The 22987-nt window shown below is 61.3% G+C and overlaps 8 protein-coding genes across 8 annotated transcripts in view; 3 read left to right on the top strand and 5 right to left on the bottom strand.

The window, feature by feature from the left end:
- Positions 1–3584, top strand: part of SPRG_20708 (hypothetical protein) — a gene marked incomplete at both ends in the record, with an annotated part of 4647 nt that extends 1063 nt beyond the window's left edge. The window contains one exon of the mRNA XM_012348328.1: positions 5–3584. Within this exon, the coding sequence (XP_012203718.1) occupies positions 5–3584 (3580 nt within the window). The remainder of the gene's footprint in view (positions 1–4) is intronic.
- A 220-nt stretch (positions 3585–3804) lies between these two features.
- Positions 3805–5765, bottom strand: SPRG_08958 (hypothetical protein; the record flags this gene model as incomplete). The annotated part of the gene is made up of 4 exons (XM_012348300.1): positions 3805–4211; positions 4252–4365; positions 4415–4955; positions 5002–5765. 4 exons carry the CDS (start codon positions 5763–5765, stop codon positions 3837–3839), a joined length of 1794 nt encoding a protein of 597 aa, XP_012203690.1. The 3' UTR covers positions 3805–3836.
- A 348-nt stretch (positions 5766–6113) lies between these two features.
- SPRG_08957 (TKL protein kinase) lies at positions 6114–9749 on the bottom strand (the record flags this gene model as incomplete). The annotated part of the gene is made up of 8 exons (XM_012348299.1): positions 6114–6756; positions 6811–6994; positions 7146–7401; positions 7443–7556; positions 7596–7731; positions 7778–7976; positions 8023–8705; positions 8752–9749. The coding sequence occupies 8 exons, from the start codon at positions 9747–9749 to the stop codon at positions 6114–6116; spliced, it is 3213 nt and encodes a 1070-aa protein (XP_012203689.1).
- A 601-nt stretch (positions 9750–10350) lies between these two features.
- On the bottom strand, positions 10351–12078 carry SPRG_08956 (hypothetical protein; the record flags this gene model as incomplete). Its single annotated transcript, XM_012348298.1, has 1 exon — positions 10351–12078. The coding sequence occupies exon 1, from the start codon at positions 12067–12069 to the stop codon at positions 10351–10353; it is 1719 nt and encodes a 572-aa protein (XP_012203688.1). The 5' UTR covers positions 12070–12078.
- Positions 12079–12962: 884 nt separating this feature from the next.
- SPRG_08955 (hypothetical protein) lies at positions 12963–14487 on the top strand. Its single transcript, XM_012348297.1, has 3 exons — positions 12963–13815; positions 13859–14001; positions 14048–14487. The coding sequence occupies exons 1-3, from the start codon at positions 12999–13001 to the stop codon at positions 14390–14392; spliced, it is 1305 nt and encodes a 434-aa protein (XP_012203687.1). The 5' UTR covers positions 12963–12998; the 3' UTR covers positions 14393–14487.
- A 51-nt stretch (positions 14488–14538) lies between these two features.
- SPRG_08954 (hypothetical protein) lies at positions 14539–15494 on the bottom strand (the record flags this gene model as incomplete). The annotated part of the gene is made up of 3 exons (XM_012348296.1): positions 14917–15494; positions 14718–14875; positions 14539–14673 (listed from the first exon to the last, which is right to left on the bottom strand). The coding sequence occupies exons 1-3, from the start codon at positions 15488–15490 to the stop codon at positions 14539–14541; spliced, it is 867 nt and encodes a 288-aa protein (XP_012203686.1). The 5' UTR covers positions 15491–15494.
- Positions 15495–15968: 474 nt separating this feature from the next.
- Positions 15969–16884, bottom strand: SPRG_08953 (hypothetical protein). The gene has a single exon (XM_012348295.1). It carries the CDS (start codon positions 16866–16868, stop codon positions 16023–16025), a length of 846 nt encoding a protein of 281 aa, XP_012203685.1. The 5' UTR covers positions 16869–16884; the 3' UTR covers positions 15969–16022.
- A 3679-nt stretch (positions 16885–20563) lies between these two features.
- On the top strand, positions 20564–22810 carry SPRG_08952 (hypothetical protein; the record flags this gene model as incomplete). The annotated part of the gene is made up of 9 exons (XM_012348294.1): positions 20564–20640; positions 20688–20712; positions 20773–20780; positions 20822–21068; positions 21114–21224; positions 21270–21341; positions 21395–22120; positions 22169–22348; positions 22403–22810. 9 exons carry the CDS (start codon positions 20564–20566, stop codon positions 22808–22810), a joined length of 1854 nt encoding a protein of 617 aa, XP_012203684.1.
- Positions 22811–22987: the final 177 nt, after the last annotated feature.

The following is a 22987-nucleotide window of genomic DNA, read 5'->3' as shown; positions in this document are numbered from 1 at the left end:
GCAGCGCGGGCCCCTCGGTACCACCGGCGCCCGCGCACCATGTGACCATCAACTATGTCACGTGGCCTGTTTTGCTGGCGATGGAAGTCGTCTCCAAGGCGTGCCACGAGCCCGAAGTGCTCCCGGCGCTGGCGCTGTACCCGCAACACGTACTACTGCAAGTCGCGCGCCACGTGGCCGCCGTCGTCACGCTGTCGCCGCCGGCTGACTACAAGCCGTCGCATGACACGACCTTCTACCGCAGCGGGCTCGAGTACCTCAACGACGTCGAGACGCCGACGCTGCAGCCGTTCTACCACTGCTTGCGCCTCAGCGCGGTGTGCCTCGCGCAAATGGTGTCGGCGCTCGCGACGCCGTCGCTGGTGCCGCTCACGGGGCAGTACATGCTCACGTCGATGGCGCCGTTCGTGCTGAATGCGTCCACATGCCTCCTGCGTTTTTGCCGCGACGCAGAGCTCGTCAACCTCGCCCTCAAGTCGCTCCACGGGCTCTCCGCCGCCGAAGCGAGCCTTCGTCGCCACCTGCCGGCGGCCGTCACGGCCTTGAGCCGACCCGTGGGCGTGGCGTGTCTCCAGACGCTGATTGTGTTTTCGTTTCCGGTCGTGCCAGCGTCGCGGGTCGTCAAGTGCGTCTCGGGAGCCGGGTACCCGAGCATGGTCGAGTACTTGCAAGAGGACTTGGTGTTCCACTTGGACGAGCCGCTCTTGACGTGGAAAGAGGTGCAGGCCATGAAGACGCTTTTCCGGTCCGTGCACACGATGGAGAACGACCTCAACACGCCCGAGTGGCGCGTGCTCCTCGAAGGTTTCGAGATCCTCGTCGCGCTGAGCAACCTCAAACAAAAGGCCAAGGGCGTGCACACCAAGATGGGCACGGGCCCGCAGGCGCTCAAGGTCGAGGACGAAGACGTCGAGCAGCAGCTCGTCATGCTCGGCTTCTCGGTCACCGAGTACTTTCAGAACAGCACCAACGACGGCATCCTCGGCCACGACGCGCTGCTGCATGTGCTGCGGGCGCTGCAGCGCATCTGCTTTGGCCAGCTCCAGACGTCGACGCTCGACACCACATGTGACGACGACACCAACGACAATGCACCGACGACGGCGACCGACGACGCTGCACTCGCGTCGGCGCTCGCAGACGTGGCCAAGAACGAAGCGATGCTCGCCTGGGACGTCGTCTCGATCCCGTACAGCACACATCTGCGCCTGTACGACCAGACGTTGGGGCTCTCGACCGTGGCCGGCGCGCCATTCACGCCGTCGTTTGCCATCCGCCTCTTCGTGCAACTGGCCAAGCAACACCCGACCGCGTGGGCGTACGTGATCCGCGAGCTCGTTGCGCTCAGCTGCGCACCAACATCGTCGCTCGGCGCGTCGTTCCAGGCGTTTACGACCGACGCGGTCTTCCAGCTCATGCAGTCAGCCGTCGCCTCGAGCAATAGCAGTACCACGATGATGGCGCAAGAAGACGTGTGTGGCTTTATGCTGCAGCTGCTGGCGTCCGAGACGATGAAGGAGCGGGCGCTCGCCGGCGTCCTCGACTTTCTACAGGCGTGCGGGCACCTCCTTACGACGGGCTGGCCCACGGTGCTGGCAACGCTGCAATCGTCGGCCGCACTGGACGCCCGGTGCCAAGTCGTTGCGTTCAAGAGCGTCCGGCTCATTGTCGACGACCTCCTCGGAAGCATGCCATTGACGTACCGGCGAGAATGCATTGGGTGTGTTGGCGCGTTTGCCTCGAGTGCCAAGGACGTCAACGTGAGCCTCACGGCCGTCAACGCGCTCTGGAGCATCTCGGACGCCATCGCCAAGCAAGCCACCGACGTCGACGAGCTCTGGCCGAGAGCACTAGGCGAGCTCCGTCGCATCGCGTCCGACCCGCGCCCCGAGGTGCGCAACTGCGCGATCAACACGCTCTTTGGGATGGCGGTCACCCACGGCACGCAGTTCCAGCTCTCCGAGTGGCAGCTCTGCCTCGAAGACACGGTCTTGCCGCTTGGGTTGACCCTCGGCACCGCGACCGTGCCCGACGATGGCGCTGTGGCGACGCCGGGTCTGCGGACGCACCACTCGCGCGACAGCGTCGCCAAGCAGTACGACGAGTCGCGGGTCCTCGTGCTCTCGGGGCTCGCCCGCGTCGTCCAGACGCACGGCGGCGCGCTCATTGCGCTAAGCGACTGGTTTCCCAACATGTGGTCGGCGCTCCTCGCCTACATTGCGCGGGAAGCGGCGCACGCGTCCGCCGAGGTCGTCCTCGCGGCCGTCCAGACGCTACACATGCTCCTCCAAGTCGTGTCGGTCGACGGCGTCGATGCGTCGGCGACACCGTTGCGCGCCGGCGTTGGCATGCGCATGGTCGACGGCTCTCTCGCGCCCGCCGACGCCACCGCGTCGACTGCATCGGCGCGCAAACCGATGCCGCCGACGCCCGCTGTCATTTGGGACAACGCGTTTGATTTGCTCTTGTCGGTGGCGGCCAAATCGGCGACGGACCACGACGCGGACGTGGCAGCCGCCGTCGTCTTGGCCACTGTCCAGCTGTACAACCAGTGTCGGGACCACGAGTGCAAGACGGCGGCCCGGGTCGCCGTCATCCTCGAGCTCTTTGAGGCGTGCATGGACGCCTACGTGTTTTCGAGCCCCGCGACGGTCACTGGCGGCACGACCAACTCGGTGCACGCTCGGATCCTCAACGCGTACGACGACTGCGGGTACTTTACACCCGACATGCACCCCGATGTCGTCGCGCAAGTGCTCCGGTTCCTCGTCCGCGCCCAGACGTTGCACATCACCGTGCTCATCAAGCACCTGCTCTCCACGCTCGCCAAGCTCATCGAGCGCATTGATTCAAGTGCGCTCTCGGCCACGGCGCGCGAGATGCTCAAGAGCATCCAGCCGAGTCTCGACACCAAGACGCAGGACGTGTCGACGACCATGGCGACGCTGACGAGTGCCGAGAAGGCCGCCCTCGGTCTCTGGCGGCCCGCGGTGCCCGTCCTCCAGGCGCTGACGACGCATGCGCTACCCGTCGCGCCCAAGATGGCACCGCATCTGCTGGCGACGATCGCGACGGTGCTCGGCCCGGCGCCCCGGCGCGACGACGACCACGACGACGAGACGCTCGAACTCAACGTTCTCGACACGCTGGTTGAGAGCATGGTGGGGCGCGTGCCGCCGTCGGCGGAAGGGACGGCGCGCTTCATGGACCTCTTGACGGCGTCGAGCGGGCGCCGGCCGTCGGTGGCGAGTGCGTGCGTCCAGCACCTGATCGCGCTCGGGTCGGTGGCCAACACGAACGGACCACTGCGACAGGCCTGCCGCATTGAGCTCCTCTCGCTCACCAACGACGCCCTCGGTGCGTACCAGCAGCGCCCGACCGAGCACCGCGAGCGCGTCGTCACGCTCCTCTCGACGCTGGGCGCGAGTCCGCTCTCGCCGCGCAACGTGCTCGTGCTCTTCCCGGCGCTCTGCGCGTGCATTAGCTGCGACGACGCCGAGATCCGCGGCTGGATCCAGCGCATCCTGCTCGAGTCCAACGTGGCTGCGACCTGCCTCGCGCTCCTCCGCGACGAGGCGTCGTAAATTGTAGTAAATCCCAAACTTGTTGCGATCTTGCGTTTGTCCCACAATGGGACAATGGGCAAAACCCTTTTAGTCGAAAGGCCACGTTTAGTCGCTTCCGATTTCGAGATCCTTCGGCTTCTGGGACACGTGCCAAGATGAATTCCAGAGCCTCGCCCGCTCTGCTGCCCTCCTCGCCCTCCAGGCCGCAACGAAGGGCGCCACGAGGTGGCGACGCATGGTACCATCAAGCATCTCTATGGGCCACGCGGCTTATCGCATGCGCTGGAAGAAGAGGAGGTACGCGTTCTCTTGCAGCGCGGCCTCGGTCGTCCGCGGAATCACCGTGTCGTCGTCGTAGCACGTCCATTGGTCCTTGGCATCGCAGCACGACATGGTGTAGTGGCCGCCGACAGCCTCCATGCCGTGATGCGCAATGACGGCAAAGAGCTTGTAGACGGCGTCGGCCGTGCGCAGCGCCGGCGAGAAGAGCTTGCTCGGCAGCACGAGCTCGAGCGGGTACTCGACAAACGTGTTGAGCTTGAGCGGACCGAGGCGCGGGTCGTACGTGAAGCGCTTGACGTGGCACGTAAGCACGTTCGGGAGCGACTCGATGAACGTGCGCTTCGTCCCGCGCGTCTCGAGCACCTAGCTCCTCCATGAGCTCGATAGGCCAGCACGCTCGTACCTCGTCGGCCATCGAGCTCTCGATCATCTCGAGCAGCGTCTCGGGCGTCGTGCCCATGTTGAGGTGCAGGCAGTGGAACGGCTCGACCGTCGACGCGCTCACCTTGCGGCCCGCCTACGTCGAAAATGGTCGCTTGATACCTCGATACCTACTTGATACATACGCGGATCTCGGACCGCAGCGTGCCCTTGAAGAGATGTGTGATCGGCGACTCGGTGTCGACGATGTTGTGGTGCACAACGCCGACGCGGCCGTGGGCCTGGATCTCTTCCCAGCCGTCCTCTTCTTGGACGCTCTTGGGCGCTCTCGGGAAGACGCAGCCGCTGCGCTCGTACTCAACGTGGAGCTGGTCAAGCACGAATTCAAGAAACTCGAGCGCATCTTGCTGCATGCCGTTGGCCATCTGGAAGGCCTTGAGGAAGTAGCTCGGCATCGTGAAAGCCGTCTTCTTGGGCAGCTTGCGCATGTGCACGTGGAGGCCGAGCGTCGGCTCCTCGAAGGCATGGACGAGCGCCAGCATGTGCGACCACGCCGGGTACACGTCGTTGGGGAGGTCGACGACGGCCGCCATCGACACGAGCAGGCTACAGTGCGTCGTGAGTTGCATATCGAGGTCATGCGTGTACTTGAGGAACGGGGCGCACGCGAGGAGAGCTTGGAAGGTCACGTTTTGAAAGCACGTGTTGCCTTGGTTGAGAAAGCCACTGGAGTACAACGTGAGCAATGCGGGAGACGAGGAGAGCGCGCTACCGCTTCTGGAGGTCGTGGGCGCCAGCGTGCAAGTCGAGTTGCCGCAGCGCGTCGTCAAAGGCAGCTTCGAACGTCTTGCGCTCGGCGCGCGGCGCCGGAGGAGCTTCTGGTGTCGACGTCGGTGCGAGGTTGTGCGTCGACCACGAGAACGGCTTCTTCGGTGGCAACGGCGGTGGCGCGTCAGCGTCTGGGTCCTCGCTCGATGCTTCTTCTTCTTTCGTGTCTACTGTTGGGACAGGCGACGGGCCGGCTTTGGGCGCTACGCGGCCGTTTAGAGCACCGGCCTTTCCAGCGGGCTGGCGGCCTCTCGCGCGTGCGGATTTCCCCGGCGCAACTGCCGCCGGTGCGGGCGCTGCCTGTGTGGATACCGCCGGCGTTGGCGCAGAGTTCGTTGGTGCAGTGACAGTGGACGTCGTCGGGAGGCTATGCGTCGCCCACGAAAAGGGCTTCTTCGCGGGCGCCGGTGCGGCAGGCGGGGCTTGCACCGGCGTCGCTGGCTTGGACGGCGCTTTTGTCGGGGTTGCGGGCTTGGAACTTGCCCTCGTTGGTGTTGCAGGCTTGGAGGCTGCCCTCGTTGGCGTTGCCGGCTGCGACGGCGGGTTGCTGCGCGGGATCGGCACGTGGACCGGCGTCGGGATCGGGCCCCACGTCTTGCGGGCCGGCGCTGGACGCAGCGCAGGAGGCGAGACGTCTGTATGCAGCGACGTACCTAGCGTCTTGGCCTCCTCGGGCGTGAAGTCGCCAAACACCATCGACTCGGCCATGCTCGTTTCAATCTAGCTTGCCGACGATAAGTGCAAACGCGTTTTTAATCGTCATATTTAATGCTACATACTCATGTCAAGATACAGAGCGCGAAATACAATACGCGGTTCAACCGCACCGCGGCGAACGTGCGTGGAACAGGGCGGTTGGCGCCGCGCTGGGATAAACGCACGCAACTTTAGCTGGCCCTCACGTGCCCAAGCCAAGTCGTCCTTGGTGCCAGCATCACTTGAAGTAGCTAGCACGGGTGGTCTACCTTCAGCGCCAACAGCCGCAGCGTGGCGCGGGAAAGGCGGAAGGTCGATCGACAGCTGAGCGACCACGAGTCCACTGGTCCTTAGAAAAGTCTAAAGCGTAGACGAGTTGTCGTCGAGAGTATGGACCCGCATGCTGAGAGCGGCTCGAATCGTCACTGCGTCGGGGCGGCACCCCGGGTCTCTGTCCATGCAGCGCTCGGCGAGCGCGCGGAACCACGTCGGGCTCGACGCACTCATGTGGGGGCGAGCGTCGTCTTGAGCCACGGCGTTCCAGATCGCGTAAGCGCTCGCAAATGGGCGGTCGCTGAACGGCAGTTGAAGCGCGTCGAGCTCCGAGAGCACGACGCCAAACGAGTAAATGTCGGCCTTGGTCAACGCGCCAATGTCGCCGCGGCTAAAGTGCAGCTCTGGTGCCATCCACTGGATGGTGCCGGCGCCCATGACGGTCTCGGGCGTGGCCTCTGCAAGCGCTTGCGCCTCGCCAAAGTCAACCAGCTTGACGCGATCGTCCTCAAGCACCATGATGTTGAGGGACTTGATGTCGAGGTGCACCACATGTTGCTGCGTGTGCAGGTACGCGATGGCCTCGATGAGACTGAGCGCAATGCGGCACCGCGCGCGCCACGACGGCGGCGGGCGGCGCTGCAACCAAAGCCGCAGGTTCTCGCCCGGCGCCACGAGCTCCATGACAAAGCTCGGCTCCGGCGCGTGCCGCGTGCCCCGGAACGAGACGCTACTCGGCGCGTTCAAGCTACGAGGCGTCGGCGCTCAAAGTGGGCGTGCTTACCTCGCGAGCAGTCGCATTTCACGCAAAAACTTGGCGCGGTGGCGGCGGTCGCGCGCGATACGTGGCAGCAGCTGCTTGAGCGCACACGGCTCTTCCTTGAAAGTGCAGCGCACGACGACGGCGTAGCTGCCGGTGCCAAGCATGTCGCAGGACGCAACCAAGTGGTCGTTGTCGGCCACGGGCACTACGCATCCTTGAGTGGCGAGTACCATCCTCGCCATCGACGTACATCCGGCTGTATCGTCATCCTGGGTCGCCCCGTAGGAGCCACGCGACAAGAGCTCGTCCGTTGGCCGCTCGGTGCGTGCCAGAATTTGGCGTTGCAGTTCAGTGACAATCTTCTCGGGCTTCATTGAACGTCATGCAGGCGTTGGCGAGACGGCGGTACTCCGGAGGGCACCCGGGGGACGGTCGCGGGGTCAAGGTGCCTCGCTTCACACGGTCGAGCACCGGGGAAATGGATGTGCCCGTCGTGTCTGCCTCGAGCGGTGACGTGGCTGTGTCAACCTCGCACATGAGCGATCCGAAGGCGTAGACGTCGGAGGCCTTGGAGTACGCGTTTGCCGATAGAACTTCGGGGGCGGCGTACAGCTGAACGTGGTCAGCGAGCGATTCGACTCACATACTAGTACGTGCCGGGCAGCGCCGAGTCGCTCGAGCTTGGGCTGGCGGTGATCGCCCAAGGAGACACTCTCCGAGCACATGTCGCCGTGGATCCAGCCGCGCCGGTGCAGATCGTCGAGGCTCTAAGCGACGCCGAGAAGCAAGTAGAGCTTGTCGACGACCGACAGCGTGTGCCCGAGGATGAACTCGCGCAGGCTCCCAAGCCGAGGGTGCTCGATGACCATCGTCGGTGCCAACGACGCCATGTTGGACACGCCGAGGAGCTTGACAATGTGTGGTGACTGCACGCTTTGAAGCCTGCCAGAATGAAAATGAATGAGCCATCAGCGGGCATCGTGCGCACCGGAGCAAAAGACTCACTTCGTCGAAGAAGCTAGCTCGCGTGTCGACGCGGTCGTTACCGGTGGACTCTGTCTTTGGACGTTTGATCCAGACGTGCTCGGACGACAGGCGACCACGGAACGTCTCCATGCAGTCGTCGATCTCGACAATGGTCTCAAACTGCAGCGACACCGGGTCGATAGCCATGAGGGACGCCGGGCCTAGTAGAGTTTGACATGTCACTCAAACAACAACCATCACGACGACCAGTCATATCGAGCGTGCTGCTTGGGTGGAGCAGGTCGTACAGCCGACGCACAATGGAAGCTGTCGACGGGCGTTCCGTCGGGTCGTGGCGCATGCAGTCGGCTGCGAGCTGGGCGAGACCGCTCGGGCAGTCGGCGCTGACGTGAACATTCGTACCGCTGGAGATGGCGGTCGCGAGTGCGAGGTCCGTCACGATTGCATCGTGCGGCTGCTTGTGCGTCTCGAGCTCATACAGAAGGGTTCCGAAGGCGAAGACGTCCATGGCTGGCGTCGGTTGCGCGTTCGTGAGAAAGACCTCGGGGGGGTGCCACCGCGACGCGCCTGTGCCGAGCGTCGCGCACTCGCGAAGGCGCGTGGTGAGCGCAACGCCGACGTTGCTGAGGCGCGGCCGAAACTTGCTGTCGAGCAAGACGTTGTGCGAGGTCAAGTTCATGTGGCAGACACGGAGGCTATGGAGATGCTCAAGACACGCGACGATGTTGTGGGCACACCAGAGCTTGAGGCGCCAGTAGAACGGCCCGGCGTACGGCAGGCACTCGGCGAGGACGTCACGCAGGCTGCGGAGACCTCGCCGATCGACGACGAGACATGGCACCGGCGGCGGCGGCTCGCATCCGAGCAGCGACGTCTGGGGCACGTGGCAGACACCGAGCACGCGCGGCATGTACTTGTCGCGCTGCACCCTACGCGTCATGTCAACGCGGTATTCAACGAGGTGCCCAGACGTACGCTAGAAGTCGTGCTACGTGATCCAAGAAGTCGCCGTGTCCGATCGCTCCTAGCTGACGCGCCATGTGGACAGCGACGGGCTGGCCGTCGTAGGCTCCACGCCGAAGCACGACATCGCCGTCGGTGCCTTCGACGTCCATGCCGCAAGTGAGCAACCCAGCGTCGAGGGTCGCAACACGGTAGCGCGACTGGAGGTCGTCCAGCACTGCTGACGGCGCCAGAAACGACGACTGCGGCGTGAACGGGGCGCTCGAGACACGTGCAGTCATCGTCGGCGCTGGTGAAAATGCGCCAGAGCTCTTGGTGATCGTCAAGGTCCGTTGGTGGTGCTGGTTCTCGTACACGACGCCCTCGTTGGCGCCGTTGCGTTCTAAAACGTCGACGACGTCCACGATGGACATGCTGCCGTCGACGCATGCAGCTGCCAGCTCCAGTAGCCACGTCGGTGTCGGCGGAACGTTGAAAAATCGGTTGGTTGCTGCCAACTCAGCCGCGCGCGTCCGCATGGCGTCGAGCACACGCCCGAGGCCGCGTACGTCCTCGTCGCCGTCATTGTCCTCGGCGACGATGGCACTGAGACCACAGAGCTTGACGTCAAAGTTGGCGCTGAGAAGGATGTGCTCGGGGCGCAGTCGTTGGTGCGCAAGGCCGTAGTCATGGAGATACGACACCGCCGTCGCCACGCTCCATGCAATGTGGGCTTGAGCCGGCCAGAGAAGCGACGACGGGTGCTGCAGCGCGTGCAGATAGCTGCCGAGATCACCGAGGTCCATGTACTCGCAGACAATACCGGGGGGCGACGAAAGGGTGCCAACGAGGATTGGAAAGGCGGACGAGTCGGCGGCGAACGTCATCAACTGCAGCGCTTCGACCGATGCATTGTCGTGGCGCTTGACAAAGACGCGCTTTGTGCCAACGGAGCCCGCGCCACTGTCCTTCTCCTCGTCAAACTTGACGGTCGACTCGGCGATCACCGTGTCATCAGCGTTGCTCGCCATGGTGGAAGTGCAATGTCGCCCGCGACTGATATATCTGTTTTGAGAGGTTCGGTGGTTGCTTGGATCGAGACCAAGTCACATTCGCACTGGTGGAGTACACTTGGGGTGCCAAAGTTGCGCCAGAACGGCGGTTGGAGCCCACTTCAGTGTACAATATGTACAGTATCAAGTAGGCAGGGAGTATTAAGTCCTCGTGTCCCGCCTGAAATCCGCATAACGCTGTGTCTTTTTCCGGATAATGTACAATTCAACCAAAATGCGAGAAATGGCTGCCGCTTGACGGGGATCAATAAGAAATACACTTCTTATTGATCCTTGCTACTACTACCCGACGTTCGACGGCGTCGCCTTCGCCTTTTTCAGTCCATGGCGGCGATGGTCATCCTCTTTGTCTTGTTCGTGTGCTTGCGAGCCTCGAGGTGTCCATGGTTCTCTCATCCTCGGTCCACGTTCAACTACGGTTGCGGTCGGCCCTTTACTTCCGAACAACATGCAATGCTCCGACTTCGTCGAGCGCGCTGAGTAAACTGCCGTGTTAACCAACTTGTAATGAAAAACACAAGACGATTGGAACAAAAGGCAAAAGATGTACTATGACGTTCTACGTGGGGCACGTGCCGTTGATTGTGCCCTTGCCGCCAGCGATGCGGTAGCACTTGGTCGACGGGTAGATCGACATGATGTTGCTCGTGAGCGAAAACGAGAGCGCGCCGACAAAGATGAGGATGAGGGCGACACCGGCGACCTTGCTCTTGCCGCCGCGCTTCTTGAGCACTTGCATCTCGGCCTTTTGGGGCGGGAGGAGGAAGAGCCAGAGGAGCGATCCGAGCTTGCAGCCGTACGAGATAAAGTAGCAGTACGTGACCTCCCAGCGCACGTGGTTGTCGTCGCGAAGAATGTCCTTTTGCGACACCTCAAAGTACGAGTCAATGTACTTGTAGAGGAAGGCCGAGACGGGCGACGCGAGGTTGTTGACCGTCGTCACGAGGCCGTACGTCGCGCCTTCGTTGCCAATGTCGGCAATCTCGACCGCAAAGTACGTCGAAATGATAAAGCGGATGCCACCGGGCACGTTGTCGGCGAGTGCGACGCCCGTGAAGAACCACTGGTTGCGGTACCCGTCCCAGATCGTCATGAACGTCACAAAGCCGTCGACGGCAATGACGCCAAAAGTACCGAGCGCGATCGTCCAGCGCCAGTTCCAGTGGAGCCCCCACTTGCCGACGGCGACAAGGATCCCGGTGTAAATCAAGCTACCAATGACGTCCGAGAGCGAGCTATTGAGCGGCTCGACCTTGGCCCAGTGGTTGGCGATCGGGTTGCCGGGCGTCGCCGAGATACCTTGGAACGTCGCGTCGAGGAAGCGGTAGGCGCAGACTTGCCACATGATGCGCTTCTGGAGGAGGTCCCAGAACTGCGCGGCCCACGCTTTGAAGCCGAGCGGCTCACCCTTGGGCTCTTGGAGAATAAAGATGGTCGAGAGCACGACGAGGACGCAGGGCACGAGGCAAATGACGTACGGGACGTTGGGCCCGACGGCCCAGTCGAACGAGCCGCCGTACTCCTTGCCGTTGAGCAGGAACGAGAGCACGAGTGACGCGAGGACGCCCGTGAGCGTGCGCACTGTGTAGATCGCCGTCTGGACGCGGCCGCGGATTGCAATGGGTTCGCGCTGGGCGTACTCGACGACCATCGCGTCGGCCGAGCAGTCGGCGATGACGTATCCGAACGAGACGAGCATCGACATGATGATGAAGAGCGTGCCGCGGCCCGGAGCGTCGAGGTTAAAGAACTCGTCGATCTCGGCTTGGGTCAAGTTGGCCATCGGGAGACCGCACTTGTCGGTGCGGCGCGCGTCGCAGTACGGGCTGCCGAGCGATGCAAACGACATGACGGCGAGGCAGGCGGCCGTGATGGCCCACCCGATGAGCATCCAGCTCTTGCGGCGGTAGCCAAAGATGGGGAAGCAGTCCGAGAGCATGCCCCAGAAGACCTTGAACGACCAGCCGACAGTGACGAGGACGCCGTAGGACGCGGTCTGGTACCCCTCCATGTTGAGGTAGTTGTTGAAGATCGGGTACGCGAGCGACGGGATGAGGCTGTAGATGACGCCGATCGCGCCGTACTGCGCAAAGAGACCGAACGCCTCGCGGGAGAAGAGGTCGAGCGCACCGCCTTCGACGATCGCACCGTCTTCGAGCTCGACGATGGACTTGGTCGGCGACCGGAGCTCTTTAAAATTGTCCGCATCCGCGTTGACTGACCGGATGTACGAGACGCGCTCTTCAAGCTCGAAATTGGTCGTTGTGGCTGCCACCATGCTGCGAGTAGGCACTGCAAGGCAAGATGCAAAATGAAGGACGTGAACGAGCTCGCTGGGCGTGGGGAGCTGCACGCCCACGTGGCGACCGCTCTCGCAAGACCTCTCGTGGCCGGTCTCAGGAACCTGCAGACAGCGTAGCCCACCAGATGGCAACCACTATCGCGTCTGTCGCAGGCCACGTTTCGTTTTCTATGGCCGGGTGACGGCATCTGAATCCAAGTGCTACCACCGATCCCCACGCAGCGCACGGCCAGAGATTCCCACGGACGCGCGGCGAAGGTTTCCTGACACTGCGCGCCTCGCCTTCGAGACCGCTCTCCCTTTTGCACCTGACTGCTGCCAAGTGTGCCCTTTCTATGACGAAATCCAGAATTGGGTCGAGCGCTTGCGTTGGAGCTTTGCGTTGGTGGGTGTACAATAGTAGCACAGGCAAGTGGGCGTGCGTGGTGACCGTGCTGCTGGCCTCGAAGATTCTCGGACGTTCTGCCGCGGTGGCCCCTTGCAGTACATCGCGTTGTACGCGGCAATGCTCTTCTTGCCTGTGCGCGGCGCTATCGCACACTAGCTTATGTAAACTATAATAGCTGCGATCACTTTCATCGGGAAGTGCAAAGTGTACAGTACCTCGGTGCTGCGCGATGCACGTGCTGCCACGTGGACAATTTATGGTAAATGTGGCGCTGGCCAATACTAGCAGCACGCAACTTTGCGTGGACGAGGGGCATGCTCCAAGCAACACGCTTTTCGCAGCACCGCAGGCATGGGTGCTGGCTCTACCGGTATCAATCGTACAGCTACGTGATCGTTGTGTCGGCGCCAAGGCTTTGCATGGCCCATACTGATGGGCCAAACTCGGTGGTGGCATTGGATGCCGAAATAAAGAGTATCGCCTCAGCGCAAGAGGCGTGTGCCGAATTTACCCTGCCATGCACGTGTTCTTCAGCGTCGACCAGCGCCACCATGGCGTCGGGCCCGTCAAGTACGCGTGGGACCCGTCCGGAAGCTTTCTCGCGTCGACTGGCACGTCGCGCGTTGTGCACATCTTCAACCGGCTGGGCGAACTCGTCGACCAGGTCGTGCCGCCGTCGCCGTCCATGTGCACGCACCTCGAGTGGAGCCAGCCCTCGCGCGATGCCAAGGCCGCGAGCCTCGTGCTAGCCATCGCGCAGGCCAACGCGACGTCCGTGCTTCTCTGGGCAGCGGCGACGCAGACAACGGCGACCGTCGACGTCGGCGTCAAGGAGATCACGCTGCTCAAATGGAACAAGCTCGCGCCGACGAGCCAGGCCGAGTCGGCGCACGAGCCGGACGAGCCGCTGCTCGCGATTGGCACAAGCCGTGGCCACGTCTTCTTGTACGATGCGATCAGTGGCCTCCGCGCAGCGGCGAGCAAGCACAAGCGCAAGATCCTGTGCGGCGACTGGAACAGCCAGCGCGAGTTTGCGTTCGGGTCCGAGGACCGCCAGATCACGATCTGCGACAAGGGCGGCGTGACGCTGGACCAGGTCAAGATCAAGGCGCCGCCGATCTCGATCCAGTTTGGCGGCCGCGGCCACGTCAAGCACATATTGAGCGTCAACATGGGCGGGCAGACCATCTTGCTCTACGACTTGCTGGAGAAAGACAACGCGCTCGAGCTCGCGTTCCAAGCGCGGTACGGCAACATTGTCAACTACAAGTGGTTTGGGAACGGCTACATCATCGCGGGCTTCTCGTCGGGCTACGTCGTCATCATCTCGACCCGTACCACCGTATCCGCCATCGAAGGCTGCTCATTTTCGCATAGATCTCAACGAGATTGGCCAGGAGCAGTACTGCGCCAAGTTCCACGACGACCATTTGCATGCCATTTGCTACAACGAGACCAACGGCATGGTCGCGACGTGCGGCGACACGTGCATCAAAGTCGTGCGCATGGCCGACTGGAAGGTACTGCACCTGTGAAGGACTTGATTTTTGACAACTTTGGCGGTAGGAAATCGCCGTCGAGGACCTCGATCGCGACGCGACGCAGTTTGACGACCTCAACTGGACCTGCGACGGCCGCGTGCTGAGCGTGAGCTGCCACAATGGCTGGCTTCACCACTTTAAGCTCGTGCACATGGAGCAGTCGCTCCACCAGTCGCTGCTTGAAGACCCGGCGTCGCTCCTCTCGACGACGGGCCTCGTCACGGCGTCGCTTCGACCGTTCACGCCGACCGTGCTCCTGCTCACAACGGTGGCGCTCGTCGTTCTCGTGGTCTTTTGCTTCGCGACGGTCATGCAGGTCGACATGAAGGTGCTCTTGTACGCGATGACGGGCTGGACACCGCTGCTATAGAACCGTAGTGCTATGTAAACCTGGATATCAACGTTGGACGCTTGCGTCAGTCGCGCGCAATAATGATATAAGTGTAATGGCCACGACAACTTGGTCAACTGTCTTTACGAGGGTGCTGACATAAGTGCGAGATTAGATCGTAGATCTTAGCCAAATGTGAGAAACTGGACGCCGGTGAGCGCGAGGAGGTAGCCGATGACCCAGCCCATGCCGGCGGCGACGGTGCCGTTGATGGCCATGTACATGCCCGAGAGGTACCACTTCTGGCCGACGTACTGGCCCTAGGACCATTTCAATAGACGCGGAGAAGGATCGAGGAGTGTACCTTGACCGCGCCCAGCAGGAAGAGCGTCAGGACCGTGAGCGCGCTCGAGCCCCACAGCGCTGCTTCGCTCGTGAGCGTGATGCCTGGGATCAAGTTGACGAGGTAAGACAGTAGCGGCACCGAGCCAAAGAGCACGAACGACCCAAACGTCACAAGACCTCACAGCAAGATAAGCGACCACAGAGACAAAGGTGCGTACCGCCCATGAGCGGATCGTCGTCTTCATCGACTGGCATCAAATGAAGCTCCTCGACCATCATGATGTCGACAAACGCCTCCTTGTACTTGGAGAGCGTGTCGACAACGAGCTTGGCGTCCTTGGACGAAATGCCTTTGCGCTCGTAGAGCTCAACCATCTCGGCCTTCTCGCCTTCAGGAAAGTTGTCCATCTCCCAGAGCTCGCGCGACCGCTCATGGTTGACAAGATCGATCTCCGCTTGTGTGCTAAGGAGGTCGCCCATGCCCATCGAGAGGCCATCCGCGATAAGGTGCGCGAGCCCGAGGATCAGAATCACAGCGTGCGGAAGGCCCGAGCCAGCGACCGATGTCACAGTTGCAAACGTCGTGATGATGCCATCAAGGCCGCCGTAAACTGCGCTCTTGATGTGGCCGCCGTTGTCCAGATGGGCCTCGCTGGCGTGGCCGGCCTTGGCGAGGTGCACGGCGCGGGAAGCGTCGACGTCGAGGGCCTGGTGGGCGTGCTGCGCTTGCTTGACGAGCGCAGCGCCGGACGTCGTCGCGCCATACGTGGGCACTGATTTCTTATTGAGCATCGCGGGACGAAAAGGAAATTGACATTGCGATCTTCTTCCTCCGGATGTGCTCGTCGTATCCGGCGGTGCGCGGTAGGTTCAAGCACGACTAAAACCATGGTTTTAGTCCGTGGTTCAAGTTGAAGCCAAGGGCAAACGCCGTTAAATTCGGCGTTTTATTTTCGGCACGGAGGAAAACGACGCTTGCGTCAAAGGTATCGCCACCTCTAATGAATGGTCTCGGTACTGTACCAACCGACCGAGTACACTGTACACTGTACTGCTGTCATATACGACGAGGATCAAGGTGTCGCTGCTGCCATCCGCGAGGCGTTGCTCGATTTGGAGGTGGCGAATGCCACATTTAAACAGAGTTTAACGCGCGGGCTACTTTCGAAACCCGTGGCTTCGGAACAAGATTGCGGACGGCGCGGGTGCGGCAATGGATGGCAACGGCACTGGCGACGCAGACGCTACGGGACATGTAGCAAACGACCAAGGTGGCTGAAAATCATATTTAAACGCGTTAAAGGACCCGTTAAAGGACGCGCGTTTAGCCGAGGACAACGTCCTGGACGCCGGTGAGCGCGAGGAGGTAGCCGATGACCCAGCCCATACCGGCGGCGACGGTACCGTTGATGGCCATGTACATGCCCGAGAGGTACCACTTCTGGCCGACGTACTGGCCCTTGACGGCGCCAAGCATAAATAAGGTGAGGACCGTCAAGAAGCACGAGCCCCAGAGCGCTTGGTCGCCCGTGAGCGACACGCCAGGCAGCAAGTTGATCAAGTACGAGAGGAGCGGGACCGCGCCAAAGAGCACGAACGAGCCAAACGTGATGAGGCCGCCAATGAACGGGTTCTCGTCGTCGTCGACGGGCATGAGCTTGAGCTCTTCGACCATCATGATGTCGACGAACGCCTCCTTGTACTTGGAGAGCGTGTCGACGACAATCTTGGCGTCTTCAGACGAGATGCCCTTGGCTTCGTACAGCTCGATCATCTCGGCCTTCTCGCCTTCGGGGAAGTTCTCCATCTCCCAGAGCTCGCGCGACCGCTCGTGGTTGATGAGGTCCGTCTCGGCCTGCGTGCTGAGGTAGTCGCCCATGCCCATCGAGAGGCCGTCAGCGACAAGGTGCGCGAGACCGAGGATCAGGATGACCGCGTGCGGAAGGCCCGAGCCGGCGACCGACGTCACGGTCGCGAACGTCGTGATGATGCCATCGAGGCCGCCAAAGACTGCGCTCTTGATGTGGCCGCCGTTGTCGAGATGGGCCTCGCTGGCGTGGCCGACCTTGGCGAGGTGCACGGCGCGGGAGGCGTCGACGTCGAGCACCGTGTGCGCCTTGCGCGCCTGCTTCATGAGGCTGTCGCCGCCCGTCGAGCCGTACGTGGTCATGCTGGTGAAATGGCGAATGACCAGCGCCGACCGAATCTTCCGGATACACCCCACGTAAGTGCGGCAACTGTTATAACACTGGACGCACGCCAAAGTGTGGCGGGCACCAATCCTAATGCGTGCGTTAAACAGGTATAACACACATCGGCGAGGATGACACCATTATTTATTGCATGTCCACATCATCACAAGGCGGGAGATGGTTGAAGCGGCAACTGCACACTCGACATCGCTGCGACGCGTTGGTCACCGACCGCCCACGCTGCTGGCATTCGTTGTAGCCTACGGCGCAGTTGCCTCGGTCCGAGGGGCCAGAAAGGTTCTCGCTCCATTCGGGCAGCTGCGCCTCTTGAACCGGTGACGACCACTTCGACATTGAAGCTCGATGGCCCAAGAAGGCGCCCCAATTATACGGTGCTTAGCCATTGCCCGCAGTCTTCGGTCCATTGTAGACGCAAGGCGGGTCATGGCAATTGATGTTATAACTCGCGTGCAACATCGCTGCTATCGCGGGGGTCTTGGTACCCAACTGGGTAGTCGCGACGAAGAGGACGTAGTACAGTAATACTGGTTTGCGAAGCGCCGCGAAGACTCGTGTCTGCAACCTCCTAGAGGTGACGGTAATGAGTGCTAAGACAGGTCCGTCCTCAGTCGAGTGCTGCCGTGCTCGACTATTATGGTGTCCAGGTGAAAGCAGTTGCTCGTTTGTTACAACACAAATGGGTTTGCGATCACACCAACTCAACTCGGCATCCAAGACTCTTCACGGTGGACGAGACAGCCACGTCCGCTCAATGACGACGATGCCACCGTCCAGTCTTTCCAGAAGCGCTTGTAGATCTGTTAGAGCATGCTAGGAGCTATGGACGAAGCCGACCGAGGTGTTCGTGGACGCTTGCCTGCGCAAGACGCTGTCCAATACCTCTGCGCGCACGCGTATGCCTCGTGCAGCATCTCGCCAAAGCGGTGGCGGCGCTCAAATCCGCCTCACATTTTCATTTTCCAGATCGCCTGACGATGCCGCTGCTCCGCTCCTGGCGTTTTGATAGACTCGTGAGCAATCAAGGTGAGCGTGTGCTTGGTCCACAATCACCAGAAGCGAGCCGCTAAGGACGGAGCCAGAATCGCCTCCAAGGACTGCCTTGACCAAGTAAAGAATCGCAAACTGGTAGGTGGAGCTTGGATCATCGACGTCGGATATGAAGCCCGTAACCCTTCAGCGTCATCTCGGCATTCTTGTCGCGGCACAACGTCTCTGGTTTGTGATGGCAATTGCGCTGGTGGGATTTGCAGCAGCAACCACCGTCCTGCATCGCGACCACCAGATACCTGCCGCAGGTTGCCACCCTGCTGTACTCGTTTAGTGCAAATGCATCGGGTCGACTCTTGTCCGGATATGTGCCCTTTAAAAACGGCCAAGCGTCCATCTAACTGCCACCATGGACCCAGTCAGTCAGTCAGTCAGTCAGTACACGACGCCTCGCTGGCCCGCGCCCATCTTTCGATGCACAAACAGTAGAATTGCCGTAACTCTAGAATCGTAGAATTGCCGTAACTCTACACTAGTCACTGCATTACCATAGCACTCGATCCACGACGACTCCAAGCAGAAGAGGTGGCGTTGGGCATTGCACTTTCGCTCTGAAACGCGAAACGCCAGTTTTTGCCAAGAGCTGAAACCGCCGCGCCTCGTCAAGTGTGTCAACCGCTCTCATGCCAGCAGCCAAGGCGCCAATCATGAGGTCGAAGACCCCGACGCCTCCCACGTACTAGTCCCTCGTCGTCTCTATGGTGTTCTGAGGTGTGACTCTAAGGTAGACGCCGATCCTCCGCCTTTACCTAGACGCCCGAGCTTTCGGGCCTTAAATGTCAGCACGACGTCGTGGCTAGCTCATGCATCGGGTATTGCGCGGCCCACTCTATGTATGCAGTATGTGTGCGAGGACGAACTAGTACCAACCAGATCATATTGTCTGGGAATTCCAAGCTCGTAGCGCAACATGAGGTCCACTCGAGAGGTTTTCTCGCATTCATTCGACGCGGATAGGTATCATGCGTAACGTGATGAAGCACAAGGCGCAATGGTGTGTGGAGCTCTTTTGTTGTATCAATCAAAGGTTTGGTAGGGAGCGCGGACTAGCACCCCCTTCTTGTCTTGAAAGAAGGTGCAGGCATCCCAAGACGCCGCACACAATGTACAGCGCTCGCCATGCATGCGCACGGCCAGAGCCACTCTGTTCGGCGATCTCTCGTGCAAACTTGGCTCGAGAAAGACACTCTGGAGTACATGGCGACGAGGTATTTTGAAGGCCGACGAGTTGTCAGCGTGCTGCACGATCATTTGCCGGCTCAATGCTGACATAGTCGCGTAGACGCACCGTGTGATTAGCAGGGTAGTGTGGGCTCCAATCTGAACCACACAGATCGTCGAGCGAGTTCGTAGTCTGGACAACAAGATACTCTTACGCGTGCGAAGATGCTCAACCGGTATATCCTTAACAACTCCACCACGGTCTGTTGACGCAGCAACTTGACGTCTCGCGTTGGTACTGTCTACAGGCTGCACTCGCCCGGCTAAGCACGAGCGGCCGCCACGTATGATGTGGCACGAGTCCATGTACGTTGTGTCTACGAGCTATCTGACCGTAGAGCTATCCATTAGTCGAAGTTAGATGTCATTTCTGACGCTTCATGGAACTAGGGTATCGCGGACTGGTCCACGAATTGCAGTCGTGCACCCAGAGCGGAAGCACCAAGGCTACATGGCCTGGAGGTCTCATGTCCATCGAAAGATAGCTCGGTTTTGCTACCACGGCGCAGAAGTCGAGGCACGGACAATGAGCTGCGACGAGCAAAGCGACTTCCCAGGTACTGGTGATACGACGGCAACGACAACGTAGCTTGTCCCTGGACTGCGTGGGTGTATTTAATAGTAGCAGCGCTGCAGTGTCAAGGATGCGCTTCCAGAGGGTATGCGCCTTCGCGAGCAACACGCGATGCGGCTGTTTCAAACGGGTGGGTTCCATCGACTGCCTCAGGTCTTCGATATTCTGGGCGTGTCGCAAGTTGTGGCTGCTGCACTTGCACCTGGTGAAGACTCTGCCCTCTCTCTCTGGCACTTCTCTCTCTCTTTGGCCGTGGGAGGCGTCTCCAGCCACGTCAGTCCGAGGACGGAGCGCCGGTGCCACCGCGCTCATCAAATAGGTGGCCGGTAGTCCAGCCTTGGTGTCAGGCGGAGATGATGCCGGCAAGAGGCTTGGAACCTTCCGCCCAGATAGCCTTGCCCTCAATCCCCCAAAGCTTGGTCTTGGCTGGCACCTTGAATCAGAGCACTGACGCGCCCCATCGGTCGCCTGTCTGCGTTGGACGATCGATCAAAGCACCGGACCAATCTCTGCGGACGTGATTACCGCCGCCCGTTCGTGCCGGGTAAGAATTGCCTTGTGCAGTACACAATCCAAGTTGGTGGGTGGCGTTTGGACCACACATGTCTATGCGCTTTGTGGCTGTGCGCGCAAATTATCTGTGCACTACTCTAACATGGGAATTGGCCGGATACGGCGAGATTGGACAGGTGGCGGGCCATACTGAAACCAAGAGCACACGGACAGTTTTCCGCGGCCGGATCAATCCGGATACGCGGCGCCGGCTCCGTAACGTTAGTTGGCCTTTGGACCACACCTCGGCAGACGACCATGGCCTGGACAATCTCGTTCATGAAGGACGACTGCACGTGCAACGCGGCGACGCTCTTCAGCCTCAAGTATCTGCGGTACGGCAACGCCGCGAGCGATGGCGCGCTCACACGGAGGCTACTAGGACGCACCGCGCCGGCAGTGTCAAGGTACGCGAGCTTGTCGTCATAGGTCGAGCTCATGCCAGTCTTGTACCCGACCGTGTCTAGTACATTCGGTATCTCTATAGTGGATGGCATGGCGCTGAGGCTGGCGTAGGTGCTTTCCGCACTGCTGCCCCGAGCACTCGTTCACCAACTTTTGCACGACGTCGCTGGGCATCCGCGTCTCGAACGTCGCACACGAGGCGCTCGACGACGTGGCGTTCCTGCGCTTCCACACGACGACGGACGCGCTGCTGCAGCCAGGCCACGAGATTGCTCAGCGCGCCGTGCTCGACGATGTGCGCAGCCTCGCGAACCCGAAGGGCGATTGGATCCCGAGCCACATGGGCCAGTACAACGCGGTACGTCGCGCATCGAATACTCTGTCGCTCACAAGGACGATGCAGCAAAACAAAGAGCTCTCGTTCCGCTTCAACCACAACAACAGCGTCGGGTGGCACTACGGCTGGATGGGCACGTCGACCAAGGCCCACCGCACGTGCACGCACTACCTCGTCGTACCCACCAGTCAGATTTTAGCCGAGGTGATATATGCCGACTAGGCCTACATTTTGCGCCCAACCTCCGCGTCCGTCTTCCGCGTGCTCGCGGTACAGCCGTCGCCGCCGTTCATCGTCATGTCGTATCGCCGCGCGTGCTTTTACTGCCAAAACACAAGCCGTCCGAGGCCAAGCCCGCCTCCGGCGACAGCGACGCGTGCCACTGCGAAGGCGAGTTCAACGTCTCGGAAGGGCTCTTGCCCGAGACGCCGGCGCTGAGGCGCAGCGCGCTCAACGCGCCGCTGCCGTCGTCGTCGCTCTCGCTGGCGTCGGCGGCGTCGGGGACTGTGTACACGCCGCGCATCTCGCTCGCCGAGTGCCAGCTGGCGATTCTTCTCTTCTTCGTACAGGAAATCCCTGCGTCCGTCTTCTTGACCGAGGCGCGGGTTCGGAACGTCATTACGAGTCGACTCTTCCGCCCGCTCCTGGCGCGCTTTCAGGCGACGACGGCCGAGCACCCGCCGCTGATGGCCTCGCGCGTCGCCCGCCGCCCCATGTCGCACGTCGAGCCGATCCAGATCCTCTGCATCGAAATCCTCAGCTCGGTCGTCGACTTCTTCCTGGATGTGAACCCGCGCCTCTTCAGCACGTACGTGTCCGTGCTCTTCAACCGCGACCAGCTCTACGAAGCGTACGCGCTGTGGCTTGCCGAGATCCACGGCGTCGTCGTCTCGCACCTTGGACGGCACTCGGAGACCAACCTGACGCAGCTCGTCGCGCGCATCGTGCAGGTCTCGTCGCAGATTGACGAGCTGCGGCCGGTGCAGACCAAGCTCGCGCAGCTCCACAAGATGGACGCGCAAGCGAGTCCTGGGTTCGACTACTTTGTCGCGCAGCTCCGCGAAGTCTTCTTGGTACACTGGGTATGTTGAAAAAGATGAGGAATCCGCACGACGATCTAGGCGACGGCACCGACGCCGCCACGCCCGGCCACGTCGGTCTTCACGCGTCACTGGACCTACCGGCAGACGGTCGCCCACACGTATGCGCCGGACGTCGACGACCCGGCGCTCCTCTCGCTCGTCCGCGCCGCCTTGATCGGCTTTGCGTTCGACGCCTGCCTCGACGAGACGACGTTTACGGTACGCCCTTCTTCGCATGTCGTATTTGAATTGGGACCGAGACGCGTATGGTAGGTGCAGTCGGCGCTCGCCGTGTACGAAACGATCCCGGCGGTCTTTGAGCTCGACGGCGTCGGCCACGTGTTTCGCGTGCTGCCTCATGGCGAGTCGTCGCTGTGCCAAGTCGCGGGCTTGAGCCACGGCGACTACGTTGGCGACGTCGACGGCGACACGATCCGCCTGCAGTTGTACAGCTGGCCGCTTGGCGACGACCGCACCGCGCATATCGTCCGCGTGACGCTGGTCGCGGACGACGAAGCCCTCGACGCGACGATCGCCGTGTCGCGGGCGGCGCTGGCGCAGCCCATGGACATTTCGACGTCGACGGCCGCCGCCCGCATCGACGCCTTCGTCGCGCAGGAAACCCCCGTCGTGTCGTACCACGTGGTGTACACGCCGCGACCGGACCACAGCGTGTCGTAATTCAAAGCGTCATGATGACAAGTTGTCCATCTCTCGACTCGATTCGCAGCCTGGGGGTAGGGGACGCTATGTCGTGCCAAACTGGATGGTGACACGGCGTCTTGAATGAGGTCCTCGTCGGTAGGTATTGGCCTTCTCTTGGAGCGTCGGAGGATAGGGTCCGAGTCCACTGACGAG

This window comes from Saprolegnia parasitica (genome assembly GCF_000151545.1).
Source record: "Saprolegnia parasitica CBS 223.65 unplaced genomic scaffold supercont2.42, whole genome shotgun sequence".
Taxonomy (NCBI): Eukaryota; Oomycota; class Saprolegniomycetes; order Saprolegniales; family Saprolegniaceae; genus Saprolegnia; species Saprolegnia parasitica.
Note: the sequence above shows the minus strand (reverse complement) of the source record. Positions and strands in the feature narration are given on the sequence as shown.

Coding starts and splice junctions, on each gene's coding strand:
- SPRG_08955 (XM_012348297.1), top strand. CDS start 12,999: ATGCACGTGTTCTTCAGCGTCGACCAGCGCCACCATGGCGTCGGGCCC. Junction 13,816..13,858: donor CGTCGTCATCATCTCGACCC/GTACCACCGTAT, acceptor ATTTTCGCATAG/ATCTCAACGAGATTGGCCAG. Junction 14,002..14,047: donor TGCGCATGGCCGACTGGAAG/GTACTGCACCTG, acceptor CTTTGGCGGTAG/GAAATCGCCGTCGAGGACCT.
- SPRG_08953 (XM_012348295.1), bottom strand. CDS start 16,868: ATGACCACGTACGGCTCGACGGGCGGCGACAGCCTCATGAAGCAGGCG.